The sequence below is a fragment of the Scyliorhinus torazame genome, chromosome 11, assembly GCF_047496885.1.
Source record: "Scyliorhinus torazame isolate Kashiwa2021f chromosome 11, sScyTor2.1, whole genome shotgun sequence".
In the NCBI taxonomy this organism is placed as follows: Eukaryota; Metazoa; Chordata; class Chondrichthyes; order Carcharhiniformes; family Scyliorhinidae; genus Scyliorhinus; species Scyliorhinus torazame.
This window is the reverse complement of record NC_092717.1, coordinates 173,403,382-173,431,021: the sequence shown is the minus strand read 5'-3', so window position 1 is coordinate 173,431,021 and position 27,640 is coordinate 173,403,382. Positions and strand designations below refer to the sequence as shown.

Sequence of the window (27,640 nt, the reverse complement as noted above, 5' to 3'; positions counted from 1 at the left end):
CTGACTGTCCGAAGGAACAATTCAATTAGTGCCACTCTTATGCCATCTTCCTGTAGCTCTGCACATGCTTCTCGGGGGGGGGGGGGGGGGGGGGGGGGCAGGGTTTGGAGAAGGCATCGGACCCGAAGGAGGGAAGGGGCCATACACATACATGTGGGAGGTCCAAGGAAGATAGTTACTTTGCCACATGGCGAGGTGCCATTATAAAGTGAGCAGGAGTTGGAAACAGAGACAGCAGTGAACAATCCCCATAGAAAACATAGGATATCCAAGTTTTGATCAATTGGACGTAGCTGCTGAGGTTCCGGGGTCACACACAAAAGAGAACAATTCTGCAGCAACCACAGAAAATGCATAGGATTCTGTCAGCATTTCAGAGGTATTGCACACGCTTGCAAGCATTAATTGGATAATAACTTTCTAAAATCCGAAGAAGTTTATTGAATGTTATAAAAGCAGCTCACTCTCTCTTTCTCCTTTCAAAAGAAATATTTCATAGCACCCTGCTGAATTGGCCAACATAGAACAGTGCAGGCCTTTTATCTCTGCCAAAGTAGCTGACTCTTGGGACAGGATGTGAAACAAAACATTACTAAACACTGATAAACAGGGGGAATGTCATGACCCACATGCAAACCAACTGCCTGAGTAAAGGGGAAAAAGATGTCCCAGCAAATGACTTCATGGGCTTCCACAGAAATAGGAGGAAAAATCTTGAATATTGGACCCCTACTAATAGACAATTGAATCAAGTGATTGATCTATGATCCCAGAACTAATATGGGCTCCAAAGAGGGGTTAAATCACTTTGGACAGTGTGGTAGTATGTATTGGGGGTCATGTGGGACTGGAAGCCCTAATGTCATTGGCTGACAGATCCCGGGTCCTGGTTGGCCGTTGACCTCTAGCTCCGCCCTGAAGGCGGAGTATAAGAAGCCGGAGTCTTCCCCCGCAGGCTAGTTTACTATCGAGCTGCGGGGGAACAGACACGCTTAATAAAGCCTCATCGACTTCACTCTATTCGTCTCACGGAGTCTTTGTGCGCTACAATTTATTAAGCGTGCCTAAAAAGGACTATGGAGCTCAGGATCATTCCGGAATGCCTGAGGATCAGCCCCCACGCAGGGAACGCAGCAGCAGCCTTCAAGCACTGGCAGACTTGCTTCGAGGCCTACCTCAGAACGACCACCGGCCGGGTCTCAGAAGACCAAAAACTGCAGGTCCTGCACTCGAGGGTGAGCACGGAGATTTTCTCCCTCATCGAAGACTCGGACGATTTCCAGACGGTGTTCGCAGCACTGAAAAGTCTCTCTGTCCGCCCAGTTAACCAAATCTACTCTCGCTACCAGCTCGCGACGAGACGGCAAGCTCCCGGAGAATCGATGGACGAATTCTACGCCGCGCTGCTGATTTTGGGACGAGCCTGCAGCTGCCCGTCGGTGAACGCAAACGAACACACGGACATGTTAATGCGCGATGCTTTTGTGGCAGGTATGCAATCCTCCCAAATCCGCCAAAGACTTCTAGAAAAAGAGTCGCTAGGACTCTGAGGCACGGGCCCTAGCAGCCTCCCTAGACGTGGCCGCGCGTAATACCCGTGCCTACGGCCCCGGCCGCGCGGCAACCCATTGGGCCCCGTACGTACCCGTCGCGGCAAACCTCCTACCCCCCCCCCCCGGACACCCCACAGGCTTGCGCGGTCCAAACGCCGAGTCGCACCGGGGGCGCCCGCTGTTATTTCTGCGGCCAGGCGAAACACCCCCGACAGCGCTGCCCGGCCCGCGCAGCTATCTGCAAAAGCTGCGGGAAAAAGGGCCATTATGCGGTTGTGTGCCGGTCCCGCGAGGTCGCCGCTGTCCCGGGAGCACAGGGAGCCCTGCAAGCAGTTTACGCGCCCCAACCCCCCCAGCACGCCATGTACGACCCGCAGGCGCAGCCGCTCTGGGTCCCGGGCAACACTCTCCACGGAGAGGAGGGAGTTTTCCGCGTCCCTAACGCCACCCTAACCCCCACCCCGCGCCCCACGCCTGACCCGCCGGCGCCACCTACTTGGGCCCCGACCACCGCTGTCCCCGGTGAGGGAGCTCCGCGCGGTCCTAGCGCTCGCGGCCCCACGCCTGACCCGCCGGCGCCGCCGACTTGGGCCCCGACCACCGCTGTCCCCGGTGAGGGAGCTCCGCGCGGTCCTAGCGCTCGCGGTCCTAGCACTCCCCAGCCCCCCCAGCACACCATGTGCGACCCGCAGACGCCGCCATTTTGGGTCCCGGCCACCACGAGGGGAGGAGGGGCGCCGCCATCTTGGACCCCCCCAGCCACGTGCGATGTATGGGGGCGGCCATTTTGTCCATCCCCGACGCCATCTTGGACGGCAACAACGGACCCCACTCCACTACTACAACCACGGCTCGCTTCAATTACGCTCGATCAAGCTCGGCCCCGGACACTCCAGACGACGACGACAACGGTGCTAATAAACGGCTACGAGACGCCATGCCTAGTCTACTCCGGGAGCACGGAGAGCTTTATACACCCCGACACGGTAAGACGCTGTTCCTTGACCACCTATCACAGCGCACAAAAGATTTCCCTAGCTGCAGGATCCCACTCCGTACAGATCCAGGAATTCTGCATAGTTACCCTAACGGTGCAGGGGAGGGAGTTCAAAAACTACAAACCAAATGTCCTTCCCCAACTCTGTGCCCCCACCTTGCTGGGATTAGATTTCCAATGCAATCTACAGAGCCTTATGTTCAAATTCGGCGGCCCCATACCCCCACTCACTATCTGCGGCCTCGCAACCCTCAAGGTGCAACCCCCGTCCTTGTTTGCGAACCTCACCCCGGATTGCAAACCCGTCGCCACTAGGAGCAGACGGTACAGCGCCCAGGACCGGACCTTCATTCGGTCCGAAGTCCAGCGGCTACTAAAGGAGGGCATAATCCAGGCCAGCAATAGTCCCTGGAGAGCGCAGGTGGTAGTAGTGAAGACAGGGGAGAAACAAAGGATGGTCATTGACTATAGCCAGACCATCAACAGGTACACACAACTAGACGCCTACCCTCTCCCCCGAATATCCGACATGGTCAACCGGATTGCCCAATATAAAGTCTTCTCCACCGTGGACCTCAAGTCCGCCTACCATCAGCTCCCCATCCGCCCAAGTGACCGCAAGTACACAGCCTTCGAGGCAGACGGGCGATTATACCATTTCCTACGGGTCCCTTTTGGCGTCACAAACGGGGTCTCGGTCTTCCAACGGGAGATGGACCGAATGGTTGATCAACATGGGTTGCGGGCCACGTTCCCGTATCTCGACAATGTAACCATCTGCGGCCACGATCAGCAGGACCATGACGCCAACCTCCAAAAATTCCTCCAGACCGCTAAAGCCTTGAACCTCACGTACAACGAGGACAAGTGCGTTTTTAGCACCGATCGGCTAGCCATTCTGGGCTACGTAGTGCACAATGGGATAATAGGCCCCGACCCCGAACGTATGCGCGCACTCATGGAATTTCCCCTCCCGCACTGCCCAAAAGCCCTGAAACGCTGCTTGGGGTTCTTTTCATACTACGCCCAGTGGGTCCCCCAGTACGCAGACAAGGCCCGCCCCCTAATACAGACCACGACCTTCCCTCTGTCGACAGAGGCTTGCCAGGCCTTCAGCCGCATCAAAGCGGATATCGCAAAGGCCACGATGCGCGCCATCGACGAGTCCCTCCCCTTCCAGGTCGAGAGCGACGCCTCCGACGTAGCTCTAGCGGCCACCCTTAACCAAGCGGGCAGACCCGTGGCCTTTTTCTCCCGGACCCTCCACGCCTCAGAAATCCGCCACTCTTCAGTAGAAAAGGAAGCCCAAGCCATAGTGGAAGCTGTGCGACATTGGAGGCATTACCTGGCCGGCAGGAGATTCACTCTCCTCACGGACCAACGGTCGGTAGCCTTCATGTTCGATAATGCACAGCGGGGCAAAATCAAAAACGACAAGATCTTAAGGTGGAGGATCGAGCTCTCCACCTTCAACTATGAGATTTTGTATCGTCCCGGAAAGCTGAACGAGCCGTCCGATGCCCTATCCCGCGGCACATGTGCCAACGCACAAATTAACCGCCTCCAAACCCTCCACAAGGACCTCTGCCACCCGGGGGTCACTTGGTTTTACCACTTCATCAAGTCCCGCAATCTCCCATACTCTTTAGAGGAGGTCCGTACAGTCACAAGGGACTGCCACATCTGCGCGGAATGCAAGCTGCATGGAGCGCACCTGATTAAGGCTCCCCGCCCCTTTGAACGCCTCAGTCTCGATTTCAAAGGGCCCCTCCCCTCCACCGACCGCAACGCATATTTTCTTAATGTGGTGGACGAATACTCCCGCTTCCCTTTTGCCATTCCCTGTTCTGACATGACCGCGGCCACAGTCATTAAAGCCCTGAACAGCATCTTCACACTGTTCGGTTACCCCGCTTACGTCCACAGCGACAGGGGGTCCTCTTTCATGAGTGACGAGCTTCGCCAGTTCCTGCTCAGCAAGGGTATAGCCTCAAGCAGGACGACCAGCTACAACCCCCGGGGGAACGGGCAAGTAGAGAGGGAGAACGGCACGGTCTGGAAGGCCGTCCTACTGGCCTTACGGTCCAAGGACCTCCCAGTTTCACGGTGGCAGGAGGTCCTCCCGGACGCTCTCCACTCCATCCGGTCGTTATTATGTACGAGCACTAATCAAACGCCGCATGAGCGTCTCCTTGTTTTCCCTAGGAGGTCCTCCTCTGGAACGTCGCTGCCGACCTGGCTGGCGGCCCCAGGACCCATCCTGCTCCGAAAGCATGTGCGGGCACATAAGGCGGACCCGTTGGGCGAAAGGGTTCACCTCCTCCACGCGAACCCCCAGTACGCCTACGTGGAGTACCCCGACGGCCGACAGGACACGGTCTCCCTGCGGGATCTGGCGCCCGCCGGCAACACGCACACACCCCCGACACCATCAACCCAACCCCCCCCCCCCTTCCTGCCACCGCCGCACCCCGCGACCGCCCCCTTCCCAGGAGGATCGGTTCCCCTCCCCTCAGCACCGACCAAGAATAAAGCCCAAGCTGAAACCGTAAGGCTCCTGGAGGCGACGACAACGGTACAAGCACCACCACCACCGGGGCCGAGGCGATCGACACGGACGACCAGACCACCCGACCGACTCGTGGCGTCGATCTAAAACTAAATATGGACTTTCACAAGAACATTTTGCTTTTCTTCCCATACCCTCTGTAAATAGTTGCAGCAGGACAAAATTGTACAATACTGTATTGCCTTGTGAATATTTTTTTCCTCCCAGGACCAGCCCTGTAAACCCTTACCACCATACGGAGCATCACCCCGCCGGGTTCATTTTTGACAAGGGGTGAATGTGGTAGTATGTATTGGGGGTCATGTGGGACTGGAAGCCCTAATGTCATTGGCTGACAGATCCCGGGTCCTGGTTGGCCATTGACCTCTAGCTCCGCCCTGAAGGCGGAGTATAAGAAGCCGGAGTCTTCCCCCGCAGGCCAGTTTACTATCGAGCTGCGGGGGAACAGACACGCTTAATAAAGCCTCATCGACTTCACTCTATTCGTCTCACGGAGTCTTTGTGCGCTACAGACAGAAACAAGCTTCTCGTGGTTGAGCAACATTGGCTCTGGCCTAACACCTTGGCTCAAAAAACCTCAGGCACAAAAGAGCTTTTCTAATATGTTCCAGGCTGGCCACAGCCTGACACTGACACTCTAACTAACGCAAGAAAAACTGCCACCTCCATGCTCCTTACCTGCAGTGTGATCACCTTTCTAAGTGCAATACAATAAGGAGTACATAAGGAGACAGGAGACTATGACTGACTGAAATGGAGGCCGAGTGAGTAACGAATTAGGATCATATGGGAATTCAGTGTACAGGGGAAAGGAGTGCTTTAAGTCAGGTTTGTTGCAACTTGTAAAGTGCGCTAGTATTCGTGTTCAGTATCAGTACTAGTAAGGTCTATCAATCGTTATAAGGTTTATTAAGTTAAGGCCAAGTAAAATCAATCTAAAGTCACACCACAGGTTAGGAGCCTGGAGGCAGAAAGAGGATGGTGATCGCCAGGCAGTCCAAAAAAACAGGCAAGTAGAGTTGGAGTCCCACGGTCCCACTTGCTAATAATTTGTTCAGTTTTGATAATACATGTTGGGTCTTCGGAGGAGTGGGTCAGAACCAAGTTTGTGGCACCAGGCCAAAGGCCACTGTGTTTGAGGGGAAGCAGGGGGGTGTGCTTGGCCCAGAAACAGAGGGCCAGGGAGCAGAGGAACCTAGCCAGCGAGCTGAGGGCCAGGACATCTGTAGCAGGGCCTGGGTGATTTGAAACTGTGGACAAGTGTTAGAGGAGGTGCCAGAGCGAGGGAGCCGGAGCAAGGAAATTATGATGAACATTTATGTAACGTTGGTTGGACCTCAAGTGGTGTATTTCTTCGGAGTCCAATTCTGGGCACTACACTTTGGTAAGGAAGCATTAGACAGGGTGCAGAAAATAATCATGAGATTTGCTTCAGAATGAGGGCCATCAGTTATGTGGATAGATTGGAGAAGCTGGGTTTATTGTCAAAGGTTGACAGATTTTATAGAGATGTTCAAAGTCATAAGGTGTCTAGACAGAGTAAAAGAGCGAAATTGTCCCATTCGCAAAAGGGTCAAGAACCAGAGGACACTGACCTAAGGGGATCGGCAAAAGAACCAAAGGGGACAGAAGGAAAAATATTTTAACGCAGTGGGTGGTTTGGATCTGGAATGTACTGCCTGAGATGATGGTGCAAACTGATTCAGTCATTGCTTTTTAAAGGAATCTGGATAAGCATCTGAAGGTAAAGAAATTGCAGGATGACATGGAAAAGGAAGGAAAGTTGGACTTGTTAAATTGCTCTCACAGAGAGCTGGCATGTACTGGATGGGCTCTGTGCTGAACCTTTCTATGAATAGATATTGTAGCTTAGAATTTCTTTAAAACTCCATGAAGAATCATAGAATCGCTACAATGCAGGAAGAGGCTATTCATCCATCGGGTCTACACCAACCCTCTGAAAGAGCACTCTATCTACGCCCACTCTACCCGCCTTATTCCCGTAAGCTAACCTACACATCTTTGGACACTAAGGGGGTAATTTAACATGGCAAATCCACTTAACCTGCACATCTTTGGACATTTAGGAAATGAATTGAATGCAAAGTGCGAGATCCTACACAGGTTCAATTTGCAATTTATCAAAATCAACTTTATTGCTAGGCCCATATCTTGTAATTCTGTTAAGAGTTTTCTGTTTATAGGGGAAAAGGCCAATCACAGGATCTACTGTGGAAAAGAGGAAATTTTGCTTTAAGGTCCAACAGTTACCCTGTTCACCACTTATTGTGTAATAGTGCTCTGTACAAAGCACAGACATACAACCACAGTAAATTAAGGATACAACAACTTGTCGGTCAGAAGGATTTCTCTGGCGCAATCTCTCCACATGGGCAATTTGCCTTGATTCACGTCTTATAGCACAAGAAGCAACCTTGAGGTCTTCCTGTGAAAAAGATTTTAAAATATTAAATAACTTGACAATAGTGGATTAGGTAACACAAATTTAATTTTGAGAAGTTATGTCTACCATCAAACCGCTTATTTGCACCTACATGTTCAACATTGAAGTTGCTTTATACATTAGTTACTAAACAAATACTCTAATTTTTCTTCTTTCTTTTTACACATTGATGGCCCTAGAATTCAAGACTGTGGATAGCCTGTCTAAACAGGTACGTGTATTGCAAAAACATATCGACAATAACTTGCATTTAAATGCATTCTTAACAGAGAATAGCACTTCATAGAGATGCAAGAGAATTGGACACAGCCAAATTAGATATTGTAGCTAAAAGCATGTTCAAATGTTTAAGAAGGGTCCTGAAGGAAAGATATGGGTTTTAACAAGGAATTTCCAGTCTGTGAGGTACATGCAGTTAAAGACAATGCTGTTAGTGATGGGGCAAAGAAGGGCAGAAAGAGACAGAGGCACAATTCATAATTATCATCTAAAGGACGTGATCAAATAGAACATCTAAGCTGCTACTTGCACCTGTCTAGCATGCATCCTCTGATCTTCTTCCACACCTACATTTAGAAAGATATAACCACAGAAAACTTATAGCTGAGCACAAATAAGGACACAAATATTGATAAAAATGGTGCAGTACAGTTTTAAGTGGTTGCTAGGGAGGTTCCAAGAAACTTCCCTGCGTTCCTTGGTTGAACAAGCCTAAAATGATGCAGAGAACTCTGAAGATAGGTCATTCTCATCGTAACGTACATAACTTGAAGGGAGTAGCCCTCTCTTGAAAGGCCTACTTGAATCTGGCACTGTTCAGGCCTTTCTAGATTAGAGAATTTTTTTTTTTTGTATAAACTTGTGCAGCCTGGTCACATCTTTCAAAATGCTTCCACATTGGAATTTTGGCATCAGATCTCACTGTCTAATAATATGCAAGTTAAGTACCCGGGCAGTTCCAGTCACCATTCTAACATCAGTGGTAGGGAAAAATTCTGAGGGACAGAATTAATCTTCACTTGGAAAGGCAAGGATTAACCAAGGATAGTCAGCTAGGCTTTTTTAGGAGGAGATCATAACTAACAAAAACAGAAAATACTGGACAATCTCAGCAGGTCTGACAGCTTTGACAAAGTGTCATCCAGACTCAAAAGTTAACTCCCTTTTCTCTCTACAGATGCTCTCTACAAAAGGGAGTTCACTTCGTCAAAGCTGTCAGACCTGCTGAGATTGTCCAGTATTTTCTGCTTTTGTTTATAACTAACAAATTTGATTGAATTTTTCGAGGTGACCAGGTATGTATATGAGGACAGTGCAGTTGATATAGTCTACATGGAATTCAGTTAAAGCTTTTGACAATGTCTCGCACAATAGACTGATCAAGGTGGTAAGAGCCCATGGGATTCAGGGCAATTTGGATCCAGAATTGGCTTTGTGACAGGAGACAGAGAGTAATGGTCAAAGATGCTTTTGCGATTGGAAACCTGTGACCAATGGTGTACCGCAGGGATTGGTTCTGGGTCCCTTAGTTTACAGTGTACATTAATGATCTGAATGTGGAGGGGGGAATGATCAGAAAATTTGCAGGTGACACTAAAATTGGTGGTGGTAAATAGCGAGGAAGGAACCCTTAGACCAGTGTTTTTCAAACTTTTTTTCCGGGGACCCATTTTTACCAACCGGCCAACCTTCGCGACCCATGCCGGCCTGCGAAACTCACCATTTTCTCTCACCTTGTTTGTTGCTGACAAAAATGGAGGGAATGGTTTTGGGTCCCTTTGGCCCCAAATGGTACCTTTGTCCCTTTGGCCCCCCCGAACTGGAAAAAAAAGGCTGCAACCATATATTTTTTAAAATGCGGCCGCACTGCGCATGCGTGCCCGATCATCGGTGCACATGTGCATAGTTTTGTGCGTGCGCAGTTTTGCGCATGCGCATCGATGATCGGGCACGCATGCGCAGTGCAGCCGAATTTTTGTTATCTGTTCCTGGCCATTTTGAAGGCCGCTCGCAGCCAGCATTATTAAAAGCCGGCTGCTGCGGCTGTTGCGTGCTGATTTGCACGATCGGGAGCGCTGCTACGGCGGCTCCGCGACCCTCCCGACACCCGTCCACGACCCACCCGCGGGTCGTGCGCCTGAGCTTGACAATGCCTGCCTTAGACTACAGGGCGATATGGACAGGCTGGTCAGATGAGCAGAACAGTGGCAACAGAATTTATCTGAAAATGTGTGAAGTGATGCATTTTGGGAGGACTAACAAGGTAAGGGAGTCCATGAATGGTAGGATGCTAGGAAGCACAGAGGGCGAGAGGGATCATGGGGTGCATGTCCAAAGATCCCTGAAGGCAGCAGGTCAGGTAGAGAAGGTAGTTAAGGCATATGGAATGCTTACCATTATTAGCCGAGGCATGGCACATAAGGGCAGGGAGGTTATATTGGAGTTGTATAAAAGGCTCATTAGGCCACAGATAGAGTACAGTGTGCTGTTCTGGTCGCCACTCTATAGGAAGGATGCAATTGCGCTAGAGAGGGTGCAGAGGAGATTCACCAGGATGTTGCCTGGGGTGGAACATTTCAGCTATGAAGAGAGGCTGGGTAGGCAGGGGTTGTTTTCCCTACAGCAGAGAAGGCTGGGGGGATCCTTATCGAGGTAGACAAAATTATGAGTGATATAGATAGGGAGAGATTTTTCCCCTGAGTAGAGGGGCAAATAACCAGAGGGCATAGATTTAAAGGAAAGAGCAGGAAATTTAGAGGGTATTTGAGGAAAAACCAGAGGGTGATGGATATCTGGAACTCACTGCCTGAAAGGGGGGTATACAACATTTGAGGGGATCCCTCACAACATTTACGAAGCATTTAGATGAGCACTTAAAACGCCTTTGCATACAAGGCTGAAAACCAAGTGCTGGAAAAAGCATTTTAGAATAGATAGGTGTTTGGTGGCCAGCACAGACAAGATGGGCCGAAGGGCCTCATTCTGTGCTGTAAAACTATGACACATGGTAATATCCACGGTGAACCTTTTTTGTTCAAACTTAAACAATTGTGCGAGAAGATCAAATGTTCTGAAATCGAACCGTATATTGAAAAGTTAACAGATATGGTTTACAATGCTCAGGGCTCCATCTAGTAGCAGAACCAAGTAATGCAAAAATATAATTAACATGAGCACATGAAATATAAAAGGATGGAAATTACTGAGGCCAAGGCTGTTCGTTCCTCAGCTTTAATTATTCATACAGTCCATGAAATTGTAACACAAAGCTAAAGTTAAATTGATGCAAAGTGAACATGCTTCACTAGTTGATGATTCGCAAGTGATTCCAATTAAGAATGCTGCCGCAGTATTTGACCAGCCCAGATGTAACAATTGTTGAATGTTTTTAAATTAAATGCTCCCTTTTTTTGAGAGCTTACCATCCAACCACCTGCATTTTCCACTTGTATCTGCTTGGCAGCGTTTGCAGACAACTTGAACGACAAGGGCAGCAAAAGGATAGGAATACCATCACCTGCAAGTTCTCCAAGCCACACACCATCCTAACTTAGATCTATGGAGAATTGCTGGACCAAAATCCTGGAACTTTCTTCATTGAAGCACAATGGGTACACATACACTCATGGGTTTCAAAGGTTCAAAACACTGCTCATCACCACCTTCTGAAAGGCAATTAAGGGTTGACAACAATGCTACCCTGGCTAGCGACACTCACATCTCATTAGCAAATTTAAAAAAAGATTCATTATATTTTTTAATGCATTAGATAACACAATAGAGAACCATATATCCAATTTCACAATGACACAAAGACTGATGGTATAATAAATGGCTTAAATGGGAGCATAAAATTACAAAGTGGACATTGACTGTTAAGACAGTGGGCAAAGTTGGGCAGATAGCTGTCCATTGCAGGTGAAGTGTGAGGTCAAAAAAGGAGGTCCATGAACAGTTTAAATACTGAAATTAGATGCGAGATCAACTAATAATTCTAAATCTGAGATTGAGAAATTTTTGCAAGTTAAGGGTATTAACAAATATGGAGCAAAGACCATGATCTTGAATGGCAGAACATGCCCGAGGAGCCGAATGGCCTACTCCTGCCTATAGATAAATCCACATTAATTTTGACCAAGACAAAAGTGCAGGCACAAATACTGGACTCAAAACATTACCTAGAAAGAAGGGACTTACATTTATAAAATCCACATGTTTGCAATGTATGACTTTAGCTCCCAATAAAAGGAACTGATCATTTTATAGACTTCAAAACAAACTTATTTAATTTTGAGATTTGAATCGTTTATAGCCAAAGAAAGAAAGGAAATTTATAGTAAAGTGCAATGCACAAAATTAAGCGTCGGCACTTTTGCCAGTGTTCAGAACCCTCTCAGAATAAATCATGTGCTTTTAATTGCTCTTTAGGCTTTCCTGTATTTATGTTGAGTTTCCTTTAATGTAAGTGAAGAAATGCTGAGTATACTTACAACTCGTATCACAATAAACTAATTTTAAATTCTAATGTATAACTTGCCTCACCTCCAGTTGTGGACATGAATGTCATATTTAGAGCTATTTCTGATTCGAAATCAACCCTGCGACTGTGTCATCATTTGATAATTTTGATAATGAAAACAAATGTTATCTACATGACAAATAAGAACTTAAGAAATAGCAGTATGCATAGGCCATTTGGCCTTTCAAAACTGCTCTGCCATTCACTAAGATCATGGCTGATTTTCTACCTTATATCCACCTTCCTACATGATTCCAATATCTCTTAGTTCTCTTAGTACCCAAACATCGAGCAATGTTATCTTGAATATTATCTACAACTAAGCAGCTACAGCTCTGTGGGATAGAGAATTTCAAAGGTTCACAACCCCCTGAGTGAAGGAATTTCTCTTCTCAGTCTTAAATGATCCACATTGTTTTTCTGAGATTGTACCCCCATATTCTAGATTCCCCAATGAGGGAACATTTTCACATCTACCCTGTCATGCCCCTTAAGAATTTTATATGTTTCAATTAAATCATCTCACATTCTACTAAACGCCAGGGGAAAAAAAAACTAGGTAAGGAGACCAAAGCAGCACAAAGTACTCCAGGACATTCTGAATTCTCCCTCTGTGTACCCGAACAGGCGCTGGAGTGTGGCAACTAGGGGATTTTCACAGTAACTTAGTTTGCAATGTTAATGTAAGCCTACTTGTGACAATAATAAAGATTATTATTATAGGTGACCCCAACAATGCTCTATATAATTGTAGTAAGACTACTTTACTCATATTCTAACCTCTTGGTAACAAATATTATCATTTCATTCGCTTGAGGTACTGCTGTGATTCACATACAATGACACCTAGGTCCCTCTGCATGCAAACATTTACTAGTTTCTTACCACTCAAACATATTCTGCTCTTTTACTTTTCTTACCAAATTGGATAACTTCACACCTTGCCTCATTACCATGTTCTTGCCCACTCACCCAACCTATTTCTATCCCTCTGCAGTCTTACAGTATCCTCTTCTCCGCATACTCTTCCAACTAACTTTGTATCATCAGAAAACTTGGATACATTACATTCAGTTTCCTCATCCAACTCATCAATATAGATTTTAAATAGCTGAGGCTAAAATAGTACCCCACTAATTAAAGCCTGCCAACCCAAAAATGTCCTGTTTATTGTTTTCTGTCCATAAACCAATCCTCAACCCAAGCTAATATATTACCCCCAATCCCATGAGTCCTAATTTTGTATAACAACTTCCTGGAAGAATCTTACTGAATATGTTTTTAAAAAATCTACATCCACAGGTTCCCCCTTTTCTATCTTATCAGTCAGAGCTTTAAAAACTCTTAACAGAATTGTGTGTGGACTCTGCTTAATCAAATTATGATTTTCTAAGTGTCCTGTTATCTCTCCCCTAATAATAGATTCCAGTATTTTGTCCACTACTGATATTAAGTCAACTGGTCTATGGTTCAGTTTTCTTTCTTCCTCCTTTCATAAATAGCGGGATTATGTGTTAACTTCCAATCCTTGGGAATTATTCCAGAATTTAAGGAGTGCAGAAAGATCAAAACTAATGTATTCACTCCCCCTGCAGCTACCTTTTAAAACCATTTTTAAAAACTTCCTTTAAAAATAAGATTTGTTGTTCCCTCCAGTACAGGTTAGAAGGTTCTCTACCTATCAAAGACTGAAAGAGTGTTGTGTTCTGAAGATTGGATCAAAGGGATTTGTAGCCCCTGTGCTAATACGAAGTAAAAATACAATTTTTTTAAAAATCAGTACAACGGAAGTGAATTTCACGAAGGTGTATTAGCGCTCAGCATTACAATGACAAAATGTTAGTAATTGCACATCAAGGCAAAGTTATTATGGTAGCTGCAAGAAAAAAATGTTGAATGTTTTCACTTTATTAAAAAGTGGGAAATTATTCTTTGACAGCACTAATCACTAATTTTGATTAATTTTATTTGTGGAATCGTGCAAGAACCCTCTTCTCTACAAATCATCAGCAAATGTTAGATCCTTTTATCTGAGATGCACTGGATCAAATTGATTTTGGTTTAATTTTTGAAAATCTGCATAATCAATTCAAAGACTTCCTTCAAAAAAATGTGATGAAAGAGACTCATTACCTGATATCACTACTAGATTTGATCCATTTTCATAGTAATGGGGATGTGGAGTATGTGGTAGATGTTATTTAATCATAGACTCCCTACAATGCAGAGGAGGCCATTCAGCCCACCGAGTCTACACTTCTCCTCTGATAAAGCACCCTACCTAACCCCAATTCCCTACCATATCCCCGTAATCCCATCCCCCTGCAGACACTTGAGGGGAAGTTTAGCTAACCTGCACATCTTTGGATTGTGGGAGGAAACCGGAGCACCCGGAGGAAACCCACGCAGACACAGGGAAAACGTGCAAACTCCACACAGTCACTCAAGATCCAAATATTCATAAACATATTGTTGAAATGAACTCTGATCATTCCTGCTGCAATGATCACTATGCATGCTCAACATACCTTTTTAAGCCTGGTAATTGAACCATATTTCTTCAGAGGTTCGACCACTTTGGCTTCTAGCCTTTCAACCTACACAACCAAATAGTCAAATGTTTAGAATGGTATGTAAAATGGTGGTCATTGGAGGTAGTTGACAATTTCACAGAAAAAAGCTCTGACACTGGCAAAGTTTATCACAGAATGTCCCCCCTCTCCCCTCCCCCAAGACGCTTGTAATGAATTGTAGCCAGCCATTATATCTGTGTATTCTACAACTTAAATCATATTAGTTTGAGCACTGCATCTCCAGTTATACAACAAAAAGATCACTCATTATTTTCTGCTACACATCCTAGAAATTCACTTGATTGAGTTAACCATGCCCACAAGTCAACAAAGGTGAGCATGTTCGAGACCAATAGCCTCTCCCAAAAGTACACTGCTACCTCAGCAAAGCAAATAAAAATGCATTTAAGAAATGTTTGTGAAACTGATGGTTCATTTTTTGCATCTGGGTATTTCTTTTGAACGTATTTTAATATTTAACATTTTCCAACCAACATATAAAGTGGATTGCCTCACAGTGTTTCTAACATTGATGTAATGTGATTGGTTGGCTTAATTAGTACATAGATCAAATTATTTTTAGACTTAAAAAATGGTATTTAAACAAACAATTAATTCCCACTGATAACAACATAAGGAAATGGAGGTGCAGCCAGGATCCCATTGGCTAGATCATCTTAGAATGTCCATCACACTATCAATGGATGATTTTAGAATTGAGACTTTTACATATTACAAGAATGCAGCTAATGGCAAATAGTATATTTCCCTGCCACCAGCAGTGCACATTAATACAAATGGTCGATGAGTCAGTTTTTTGTAGGTCTACCTGACATGCAATCAGAACAATAACACCCATGTTGGTTTTTCAAAACCTATCAAACTGATATAGTACATGTACATCAGCATGGCTTATACGGAGTTGCAAAGTGGCTTTGTGATGCAAGCACAGATACACACACTCAGCAGCCTCCCAAAACCTACATCTTATTCTAGAATGGTGCAATTTCAAGATAGTGAAATTATACATGGAATATTTTAGGTCTGTCTCTCGAAAGGGCAGACAAGGTCTTGGTTCATTGTTTTATCTCAAATATGACACTTCCGAAAGTATAGTATACCTTTAGTATTGTACTAGAGTATTAGTCTGGATTGCTTGCTCAATTCTCTGGAATAGGATTTAAAATTCACAACTTTCTGAGTCAGAGGCAATTTGCTACCAACAGCCACAAATGGAGAAAGCAGAATAGTAGGAGGTGGAGAACTGTAAAGATAAATCTAAACAAGGAGAGCAAAGGACTCAATGTTTAACATGGGTAATGCAGTCAATAGAGAGAAGAGATCAAAATATTGTGTTTGATCTGGTCCTTGGATCGGTTGAATTTGGTTGATTTATTGTCCACGGTTGCTTTAAATTTCAAGCGAGTACAGCTTCAAATGCTGCGCAGGTTTTAAAGATATCACTGCAAGAACCATCTTTCAAAGAGACTCCTCGCACTTGTTGAATTTTGGCAGGCTTCTATGGCGAAGGCAGACCTGGGTTTAGTTTTTGTAACAATTTGTTAAATCAATGATTTTGGGCCATTCCTGCGATATCGGAGGATTTTTGAGTGTTTTACAATTGATCTCCCAGCTTTGGTTGAGGTTTTTAAATCTTCTGCTTCTTTTTTTCTTTCAATGGGCTCTGCTGCAACAGGGCGCCGATTTTGAACCCCAGCTGGCCATAGTGCTTTTGGAAACAGTCTGCTCTACCTTTTTACAGCAATAAGCTTTTTAAACTGGTCCTGGTTTAGAGCTGAATGTTTTGTTCACCCCTGCTCTGTCCTTAAGACTTTGTGGTCCCTTGCAATGTATCTCGATGAGATATTATGGAGTCCTCAGCTGCACAACGGAATTTCTTTTCCTTCTGAATTTCTGCTACTAATTCTACAATGCAACCTCTTTCAGGTGATCTCCGTGTGTGTCTTCAGTTCAGATACTTTCAGTCAGGTCAGAAAGCTGCTCCTTTAATTTTCCAGCTTTTGAATTTCTGCTCGTTTCTCTGAGGTTCTGTTTTTTTTTAAGCTGCCATTGTTGTATGTTTAATAGCCTCACAGAGTGGTTCTGAGTCTTGTTTGTTTGAACATTCTGGGTGGGATTCTCCGGTCCACCAGCCGCGTGTTTCTTAGCGGCCCACCGTTCACTGGCGGAGGGGGTTCTCTCTTCCCGCCGCTTGTCAATGGGATTTCCCATTGAAGCCACCCCACGCCGCTGGAAACCCGCAGGTGGGGATGGGCTGCCAGCAGGAAAAAAGAATCCCAACAGCCAGAGAATTCCAGCCCAAGTAGTTATTGATAACACATAACAATGTACATATATGCAGGGTACAGCCCAAGGCAAACAAGAGCTAACTCCATGATTGCTTCTACACAAGCCTCTCTTCAGTCCACAACAACTGATTCTAGGTTTCAAGTATCTAGTCTCTTTGAATCACACTGTGGGTGGTATTGTTTCCCAGTTCTATAGTAACCCTTGCTATGCAGATACCCTTATACTACAATGTACCGCTAAATGCAAAGAATGTTCAGAATGTATTCAAACAAATATTTTTAGCCACTCACCTCTGCATGGCGATAATCTTGAATTAAAGCAAAATGATCGGCAAATCCATTCAGACCATATTTTAAATTAGGAGTTTCTGTATCGGAGTATCCTCGGAGTTCTTTAACCAGGAGGTCAGCCTTATCACGTAGTCTTGCAGTTTTCCGTGCATACGCGGCAAATAAGCTGCACAACTCACCAAAGTGTTTTTCTACATTTACAACAGTACTCTGAATATATTTGATTTGACTGTCTCTGAAACAAAATCAAGGTTTTATTTTGAATTAATAGAACATTATGAAGCATTTAGAGATTTAAATTGTCAGAGAGGACCCCTTCTACTGCTTACTACATGGTGTGATTAGCACATCAGGGGTGCGATCCTCCAGAAAGATTTCAAAGTGTGGCAGCAAGCAGGAACTGCTGCGAGCTTCCCGGCACTCAGGCCAGTGAGGCCGGCAACGCTATTCAACGTAAATTGGTCCATTTAGTGAGGCCCCACAGGTTTCTCGCCGAAAATGAAGGCTCATCTACTGATTCGTTGGCTTTGCGCTCAGCAGCCCCCCACTAACAAGGTCGAGCAGCACTTAAACAGCACTTGCTCAGCCAACCCCAGTCAGCTCGCAACAATGGCACCGAGGAGACCGGCTCCAAGATTCGGGGATGCAGATCTGGGGAGGCTCCTAGACACAGTGGCAGCCAGGAGAGATGTCCTGTTCCTCACAGGGTCCCGGAGGGTCACCACATGGCAGCCAGTGCTGCATGGGATGAGGTGGCGGTGACTGTAAGATCCGGGAGTGTGACCAGGAGGACTGGCTTTCCAGACCCATCCCTCCCACTGACCACATGCCCATTCCTCCAGAGGTCTTCCAGCCAACGCTGGCGGCCCATCTCGGTTGGCACTCTCTCCAGCCTCCCAGAATATCACCTTAGGGGCTTTTCACAGTAACTTCATTTGAAGCCTACTTGTGACAATAAGCGATTTTCATTTCATAGCAGAGCTCCAAGGAAGACACGATCGAGGCTTCACAGCAGTCATCCCCACCCTCCACCAGCACAGATACACGCACCTCGGTGGGAAACGTTAGTAGTCAGGCTTGTGGGGCACAAACTGGTGAGCATCACACAGATACTGATGTACATCAGGTGATGTGGAGATGCCGGTGTTGGACTGGGGTGAGCAAAGTAAGAAGTCTTACAACACCAGGTTAAAGTCTGACAAGGTTGTTCCAAATCACTAGCTTTCGGAGCACTGCTCCTTCCTCACCCGTGGTGTTATAAGACTTCTTACTGTACATCAGGTGGAGACAGGAACCCCCAGGCAAGACAGCAGACGGAGGTCTGCTGGATCCCAAGACCCAGCTGGATCCCAGCCTGATGGAAGTGGTAGTCCTGGAGCTGATGTAGAGAATAGGGTGTGGTCAAGTCATGCAGAAGGAGATGTCAGCGACACTCCAGCTGATCCATAGCCGATTGGAGGAGTCCCAGAGGCTACAGCACAGGAGGTTCTGCTGGCAATGCGTGGCACCGAGGCCGACACTGCTAGGGTGGCAACCTCAGTGGAGGGCCTGATGCACGACATCGGCACCATCAGTCAAGGTTTTGAACACGCCGCGCAGTTGATGACAGCCATGGCTGAGGGTCTCGGCAGAACGTCCGACTCGCTGGGGCAAGTGACCCAGTACCAGGCTGACCTTGATTAGGTGCTGTAGGACATGTCCTGCTCTCAGATGGGAATGGCCGAGGCGCTGCAGAGCATGGCTCAATCACTGAGGAGCCTCACCGAGGGCAACAACATGATGGTGCAGGCATCAGGGAGCCGCCATTGATGGCAGAGCCAAATGATGCAGGGGCAGCCGGGACTCAAACCAACTATGGGCACCGTGGGAGGAGGGGGCATTGGGTGGCAACCCGGACCCGTCCCATGGAGTGCCGAGGGTGGCCACCAGCTCCCCCGTGTTCCACCCCACTGATGAGGCCGCATCTCACAGTTAGCACCTGGAACAGGGAGGCATGGCTGTGCATGTGCCGCCGACAAGTGCACCAGAGCCCTCATGCGCCAGAGCCCCAGATGACACCCGCCAGGGGTATCGAAGGCCCTGGGACGAGGTAAGCAGCTGGCTATCTCCATCTCTGATGTGCATCTTGAGGACACACCTAGACATAGAGCTAGGAAGGCCAAACACATTGAGGATCACTGAGGGCACCGGGGTAAGGGGGTGAGGGCAGCAATATCATGAGAGGTGAATTGTAAACCACATTAACCCTTGACCACAACCAGTATAACGCCTCTGTCACGGCAATGCGGGCCGACCTCCCAACCCTTGGCCCGTCTCTCCAGGCATCTCCCCCTCCCCTGGGTGTTCGGATTTGGTCTGCTGCGTCTGTGGTGCTGCCTCCCACAGTGTTCAAGCACAATGTCCATGCATCGAGGTGTTATTAGGATGCCCCACAGTGACTCCCACATCCGACATGGCTCGCCCACCTACATGAATCCACTTGGGTTGTGTGAAGTGCTCACTTAACCACGATTGCCAATTCCCTATCAGCAATAGCCTTCAGCCCCATGGCCAGAGGCCTTGGCAATCAGTGGGGATCATGGATGGTTGGTGAGGCAGATAGGCAGGGGCTGCACCAAGAACAGGTACACACGATCCAGTGGTTGGCATGCTGGTGCCATGCCGGGTTGCCTCTGCCCTCCCCTCGCGACCCACCCCTCGCAGTGTGCCCTCCCATTCAGCCGAGGGCCCCCCACCCTCCGCTGAGCACTGGGGTGGCAAGTCCAGCGTCCCCGAGCTCTTTGCCTCTGAGCAGAGATGGCTATTCACCTTCCCGGTTCCCCGCAGAAGCCCTTCCACCAGGTTCACGTTTTTCAAAGGGAGTACTAATCGGCGCCAGCGTGACTACTTGCTGGGGAGGCCAATGAATGACGGGAGTCTGTTGGATATGGGGTATCTCTCGTTAATTGTATGGAAATAGGGCTTAAGTGGTGATAATTGGTTTCCCACCACGCTGCGGTGAGATCCCGATTTCGACTATGGGAGCTGGCCGGTTGCATCTTGTTTGGCATCTGGTGCGGCACTCGTTTTTGGCCTCTCTCGCTGTTCACCGGCCTCGTTTCGCTCAAGCGGGAGCACAAACGAAGCCGGAGAATCATGCCCCAGATGTCAACTTGATGTCCCATCCCCTTGGTGTTCGGATTTGGTCTGCTGCGTCTGTGGTGCCTTTTCGGGTTTGTGCGGAAATTCAGGTGACTGAATTCAGGTGTTAGAATTTAGTGAATGGGGTGGAGGGAATATTGAATAATAAGAACATTAGAACCAGGAGCAGGAGTAGGCCATCTTGCCCCTCGAGCCTGCTCCGCCATTCAATGAGATCATGGCTGATCTTTTGTAGACTCAGCTCCACTTTCTGGCCCGAACACCATAACCCTTAATCCCTTTATTCTTCAAAAAAACTATATATCTTTATCTTAAAAACATTTAAAAAAGGAGCCTCTACTGCTTCACTGGGCAAGGAATTCCATAGATTCACAACCCTTTGGGTGAAGAAGTTCCTCCTAAACTTAGTCCTAATTCTACTTCCCCTTATTTTGAGGCGATGCCCCCTAGTTCTGCTTTCACCCGCCAGTGGAAACAACCTGCCTGCATCTATCCCCTTCTTAATTTTATATGTTTCTATAAATTCCCCCTCATCCTTCTAAATTCCAACGAGTACAGTCCCAGTCTACTCAACCTCTCCTCGTAATCCAACCCCTTCAGCTCTGGGATTAACCTAGTGAATCTCCTCTGCACACCCTCCAGTGCCAGTACGTCCTTTCTCAAGTAAGGAGACCAAAACTGAACACAATACTCCAGGTGTGGCCTCACTAAAATCTTACACAATTGCAGCATAACCTCCCTAGTCTTAAACTCCATCCCTCTAGCAATGAAGGACAAAATTCCATTCGCCTTAATCACCTGTAAATCACCTTTTTGCGACTCATGCACTAGCACACCCAGGTCTCTCTGCACAGCAGCATGTTTTAATATTTTATCATTTAAATAATAATCCCTTTTGCTGTTATTCCTACCAAAATGGATAACCTCACATTTGTCAACATTGTATTCCATCTGCCAGACCCTAGCCCATTCACTTAGCCTATCCAAATCCCTCTGCAGACTTCCAGTATCCTCTGCACTTTTTGCTTTACCACTCATCTTAGTGTCGTCTGCAAACTTGGACACATTGCCCTTGGTCCCCCAACTCCAAATCATCTATGTAAATTGTGAACAATTGTGGGCCCAACACTGATCCCTGAGGGACACCACTAGCTACTGATTGCCAACCAGCGAAACACCCATTAATCCCCACTCTTTGCTTTCTACTAATTAACCAATCCTCTATCCACGCTACTACTTTCCCCTTAATGCCATGCATCTTTATCTTATGCAGCAACCTTTTGTGTGGCACCTTGTCAAAGGCTTTCTGGAAATCCAGATGTACCACATCCATTGGCTCCCCGTTGTCCCTGGTAATGTCCTCAAAAAATTCCACTAAATTAGTTAGTGCCCTTTATGAACCCATGCTGCGTCTGCCCAATGGGACAATTTCCATCCAGATAACTCGCTATTTCTTCCTGGCCTATAATCACCCGCTTTCTGCCTAAAGCAAATCAAGTGGCCTTTGCTCATTTCCCCCCCACCCCCCCCAACAACAATTCAATCCAATTTTAGCAGGCGTCAAGTTTCAGTACACCATTTAGCATTGAGGGAAGCCCAAAATATTTTGGCTCATTCTCTTATTCGAATTTATTAAAAGAACTGTGTAAATAGATGTCATTTTCCATTTATCTGCATCACAATCCCCCAGGGGCAGCACAGTAGCATTGTGGATAGCACAATTGCTTCACAGCTCCAGGGTCCCAGGTTCGATTCCGGCTTGGGTCACTGTCTGTGCGGAATCTACACATCCTCCCCGTGTGTGCGTGGGTTTCCTCCGGGTGCTCCGGTTTCCTCCCACAGTCCAAAGATGTGCAGGTTAGGTGGATTGGCCATGATAAATTGCCCTTAGTGTCCAAAATTGCCCTTAGTGTTGGGTGGAGGTACTGGGTTATGGGGATAGGGTGCAGGTATTGACCTTGGGTAGGGTGCTCTTTCCAAGAGCCGGTGCAGACTCGATGGGCAGAATGGCCTCCTTCTGCACTGTACATTCTATGATGAAAACCTCCGCAGAAATCCCAACTTTTTCTTTCTTATCTTGCCTTAGATGTGTTGACCTTAGGTTAAAGAATTGACTAAGAAAACGTGTGAATGAACACAATGGTCTAACTGGCATTTGGCGGGGCGGGGGGCGACGACAATGTAAACACACAATAAATATTACAAGTCATAAAGCTAAAGCTTGGCACTGTTTTGGGGGAAAGGTTAATCTTATTGTAATTAATCGCACCAGTAAAAGCTTGTTTGTGTCTGGCATAATTAGATCAGCTCCCATTTGAGGAACTTGACAAAAGCAGTGGAAACATCATATAATGTTGTGCCCCTGATTTCTGGCAATCAAAATGAATGAGTAGAAACCTTGACACTGCTTTTCCCAGGTTCTTACACTCCAAAGGGGCATCGAGGCCGAAATATAAACATCAAATCACCCTCCATAAGCGGGTGGGTTGATTTTCAAATCAGATTATTTATTACTGCATTCCGACGCAAACAAACCAGAGCGTTTATTTATTTCTAACCATGACTGAACATTGCAGATCCCGAAGCCGCGGATCGAGACTAGGCCTTGAATGGAGCCTCGCACTTTCTTAACCGACGAAGACCGAACTTGTCCCAATGACGACAGCCTTACCTGGCTCGCGTGTCCTGATCACGGGGCTGAAACATGACGGTTCTCACGCCCCCTTCAGTCGTTGAGACGCGATGGAAAAGGCGGCCGCCCCCTGACCCATCAGTCGGAGCCGGAAGGAGCCTGCGCCATGAATCAACACTCCCTCAGCCAGTGCGGAGTTACCATAGCAGCCGCCGGAGGCGCGTTCCGCCGTGCCCAGCGTCTGGAGCGCGCTCCCGCCGCGTGACCTCAGTGCTCACTGTGCAGAGCGCGCACTCAGCCATGTTCCTCAGTGCCACCGTCCAGAGCAACTCCCTCCCAGCTGCACGTTCCTCAGTGCCCACTGTCCAGAGCACGCCCCCAGCCACGTTCTTCAGTGCCCACCGTCCAGAGCACCCCTCCAGCCGTACATTCCTCAGTGTCCAGCATCCGAGCGCACCCTCCCCCGCCGCGTGTCCTCAGTGCCCACTGTCCGGAGCGCATTCCCCAACCACCCTTTCCTCAGCGCCCACCATCCTGAGCCAGCCCACCCTAGCTGTGCATTCCTCAGTGCCCACCATCCGGAGTGTGTGTGTCCCAGTCCCTGGCTCCCGAAGTGGGCACCCAGAATTACATAACTGTTACAGATCTTTGTGGCTGCACCATTTCACCCAATACCAATCCCCGCCTTCTCCCCTTAACCCTGCAGATTGTTTATTTTCAAAAAAATGATCCAATTCCCTCATGCAAGCCTAGATTGAACTCGTCTGCTCCACACTCCCATGCAATCCACAAAATCACAGAATCGGCACTGTGCAGGGGAGGCTATTTGGCCCATTGTGTGGGCCTGCACTGGCTGTCCAAACCAACATTATGACTTCATGCCATTCCCCTTTCTTTTACACAGTATCCCTTGCCATGTTCTGTAGATTGACCAAAGTAAATGATAAACTACAGAACATCTAATTTAAATTATTTATTATGGAACAACTGCATGATAAAGATAACTAAGACAAATAAAATAATAAACTAACACTAATTATTGTAGTGCTACTGCAAAATACATCTATCCCACAGCACAACCTACTCTCAACTCCCCAGCTACCGGGTCACATGGTGGGTTAACACTTCCACCTAGTGGTCGGAGGTCATGCATAACATTATGTACAAACTTGCTCTGTGTATATCATCACACCCCTGCGCATTGTTTCTATTCAAGTAATCATCTAGTGCCCTCTTGAATGCCTTGATTGAACCTGCCTCCACCACACAATTGGCAAGTCATGTTGCAGCTGTATAGAACCTTAGTTAGGCCACACTTGGAGTATAGTGTTCAATTCTGGTCGCCACACTACCAGAAGGATGTGGAGGCTTTAGAGAGGGTGCAGAAGAGATTTACCAGAATGTTGCCTGGTATGGAGGGCATAAGCTATGAGGAGCGATTGAATAAACTCGGTTTGTTCTCACTGGAACGAAGGAGGTTGAGGGGCGACCTGATAGAGGTATACAAAATTATGAGGGGCATAGACAGAGTGGATAGTCAGAGGCTTTTCCCCAGGGTAGAGGGGTCAATTACTAGGGGGCATAGGTTTAAGGTGAGAGGGGCAAGGTTTAGAGTAGATGTACGAGGCAAGTTTTTTACGCAGAGGGTAGTGGGTGCCTGGAACTCGCTACCGGAGGAGGTAGTGGAAGCAGGGACGATAGGGACATTTAAGGGGCATCTTGACAAATATATGAATAGGATGGGAATAGAAGGATACGGACCCAGGAAGTGTAGAAGATTGTAGTTGAGTCGGGCAGTATGGTCGGCACGGGCTTGGAGGGCCGAAGGGCCTGTTCCTGTGCTGTACATTTCTTTGTTCTTTGTTGTTCTTTGTTTGTTCCAGACTGTACATTCCAGACCCAAACCACTGTGAAAAATATTTTTCTCACATCTCATTTGCTTCTTTTGCAAATCACTTCAAATCTGTGCCCTCTCGTTTTTGATCCTTTTACGAACAGGAAGTTTCTCCTTATCTACTCTGTTTAGCCCCCTCCTGATTTTGAATGACAAGATGGTGCAGGCATTGGAGAGCCACCAGGGATGGCAGAACCAAATGATGCAGGGGCAGCTGGGGCTCGAATCAGCTGCCCCTCTATCTCAAGGTAAACCCCAGGGCTCTATGGGCACCGGGCGGGAGAAGGGGGCATTGGGTGGCAACCCGGACCCATCCCATGGAATGGCGACAGTGGCCACCAGCTCCCCCGAGTTCCACCACTCTGATGAGGCCGCACCTCACAGCCAGCACCCGGAACAGGGCGGCACGGCTGAGCATGTGCCGCTAACAAGTGCACCGGAGCACTCCGACGCCAGAGCCCCCAGATGATGCCCGCTAGGGGCATCGAAGGCCCTGGGACGAGGTAAGCAGCTGGCTGCCTCCATCTCTGATGTGCATCCTGGAGATACACCCAGACGTAGAGGTAGAGCTAGGAAGGCCAAACACATCAAGGATCACTGAGGGCACTTGAGGAATATACCTTGACTGTTTCTGGACCATTTCTGTTTTGAAGGTAGCCCATTGTTCAGCTACAGTTTTTCCCATTAACCTTTGGTACAATCTATCCGGCCCAGCTCCATTCTTGCTGCATTGAAGTTTGCTCTCCCCAGCTAATTATTTTGACTTTGGATTACCTATTATCCTTTTCGATATCATCCTAAACCTTACAATACAATGATCACTGTCTCTTACACGTTCTCCCACTGACACTTGGTCTACTTGGCCCACCTCATTTCCAAGAGCCAGGCCCAACAGTGCATCCTTTCTTGTTGGATTGGGCACAATCTAGGAATTTTCCTGAACAAAATCTCGGAACATTTGCCTTTCTCTGCCTTTATACTGTCGTGTTGGGTATTCCGATGCACAAATGATCCAGCACGGCTGTAGATGGTACAACTCTCTTTTATTGTCTAAACAACGGTAACAACTAACTACTGGCTTGGGTACGTGCTTCACCAGCTAACCTGTGGACCCAGCCCTATCACTATCTTGATGAGGCACTCAGCACATGGTGTATGTGTGAGTGGCACGCTGTGAGCTCTGTGCTCTGAGCTATCTCCTGGTAGAATGAGCGGGAACTGTGGTGTTCCCTGTTTTATAGTGCGTGTGCTCTCACTGGTGATTGGCTGCGATGTTGTGTGTGTGTTGGTTGGTCCAACTACCTGTCCATCAGTGTGTGTGTGTGATTGCACCATGATATGCTGATGTGGATATCATGACACATACTACCACTGTCCCAATCAATATTCCAGATCTTAACTGCTCTCTGTGAGATTTGTTCTAATGATCGCTTTTGCCAATTATTTTAAATCTGTACCCTCTAGTTCTCAATCCTTTCACAGTATCCAGGATCCTCATTATTTTGAATACTTCTATAAAATCTCCTCTGAGCTTTCTTTTCACCAAGGAAAAGGGTCCCAATTTTCTCCAATCTATTTTCATAACTTAAGTTTCTCATCCCTGGAACCTCTGTCTAACACCTTCAAATCCTTCCTAAATGCAATGCCGCAGAGTATTTTGTACTGTCTGTCCATTTTCTTCGTGCCAAAATGTATCACCTCACATTTCTCCATATTGAACTTCATCAGCTACCTATCCGCCCATTCTACCCACTTGTCTCTTTTGAAGTTCTGCACTGTCTTCCTCAGTTTACAGTGCTTTCAAGTTTTCCAGTCCCTGCTGCCTGAAGCATAGTCCTCAATCCGCACCACCTCCAGGGTGCTGACATCACACAGCCAAAAAGGATGCCATCTCCTGTGTAATCAGTCCTTGATTTACGTAGCTCTGGTTAACATGGATTGTTTTAATGTTGTTTACTCTTTAGGGCCTCATTTTTCGATTTGTGTTGCCAGTTTTGCTTTTACGTTATCGGCACTCTGGCCCCACCACCCACACGCTGCACACTGAACCACCACCACCATCACCAGAGGCTGAGGCTGCAGGGAGAACGCGAGGCCTGAGAAACAGGAGCAGGAGTTCAGAGCAGGGTCGGAAATCTGCTGGCATTTGATAGAGCTGAAGGGTACATTGTGCAATGCTTCCTAATCCAGGTTGGAACTCATATACAGGTATAATCGTCTCATTCTGTTCGGAGATAGGACAGGGGGACGTTAGCAGTTAGGGACCTCTACATTGGGGACAGACACGCAACCTTAGATGAACTGACAGAGAACCTGGACCTACTGACGAGACAGGAGCTGAGGCACCTCCAAATTAAACACTTTCTCCTTAAGGAGACAGCATGGTACCCCAGGGCCCTGAGAGACACGCTCCTAGAGGAGCTAATCAACATGGACAATATGGAGGGGGGACCTGTGGGAATGTTGGTGTGCAATAAACTCCAGGAAAGAACCAGTTGGGCTGAATGGCTTGTTCTTTCCTGTACATTTTAAGTACATGGCCACACCATTACCTTAAATGTCATATTTTAAGCACCAAGCTGTGGAATGCAGAAAGATTATCAAGACAATAAAATCATTGTTGCCAACAAATCACTTTTTGGGTGCAGATTAGCTAATTTTGCAGTTGTGTTTATTGCTGCACAGTTGGCGATAAGTT

General features: G+C 47.2%; 1 protein-coding gene across 2 annotated transcripts in view; it reads right to left on the bottom strand.

Moving 5' to 3' along the window:
- The window catches only part of cibar1 (CBY1 interacting BAR domain containing 1), a 45,361-nt gene extending 22,099 nt beyond the window's left edge, over window positions 1-23,262 (bottom strand). Inside the window, exons 1-4 of one of the 2 annotated variants that reach the window (XM_072468019.1) lie at window positions 23,088-23,262; window positions 17,276-17,510; window positions 14,631-14,699; window positions 7,464-7,565 (exon numbers count right to left, since the gene is read on the bottom strand). In XM_072468019.1, the coding sequence (XP_072324120.1) occupies window positions 7,464-7,565; window positions 14,631-14,699; window positions 17,276-17,510; window positions 23,088-23,122 (441 nt within the window). In that variant the 5' untranslated portion in view covers window positions 23,123-23,262. The remainder of the gene's footprint in view (window positions 1-7,463; window positions 7,566-14,630; window positions 14,700-17,275; window positions 17,511-23,087) is intronic. The other variant, XM_072468018.1, reaches the window with a different exon arrangement.
- Between the last annotated feature and the right edge of the window lie 4,378 nt (window positions 23,263-27,640).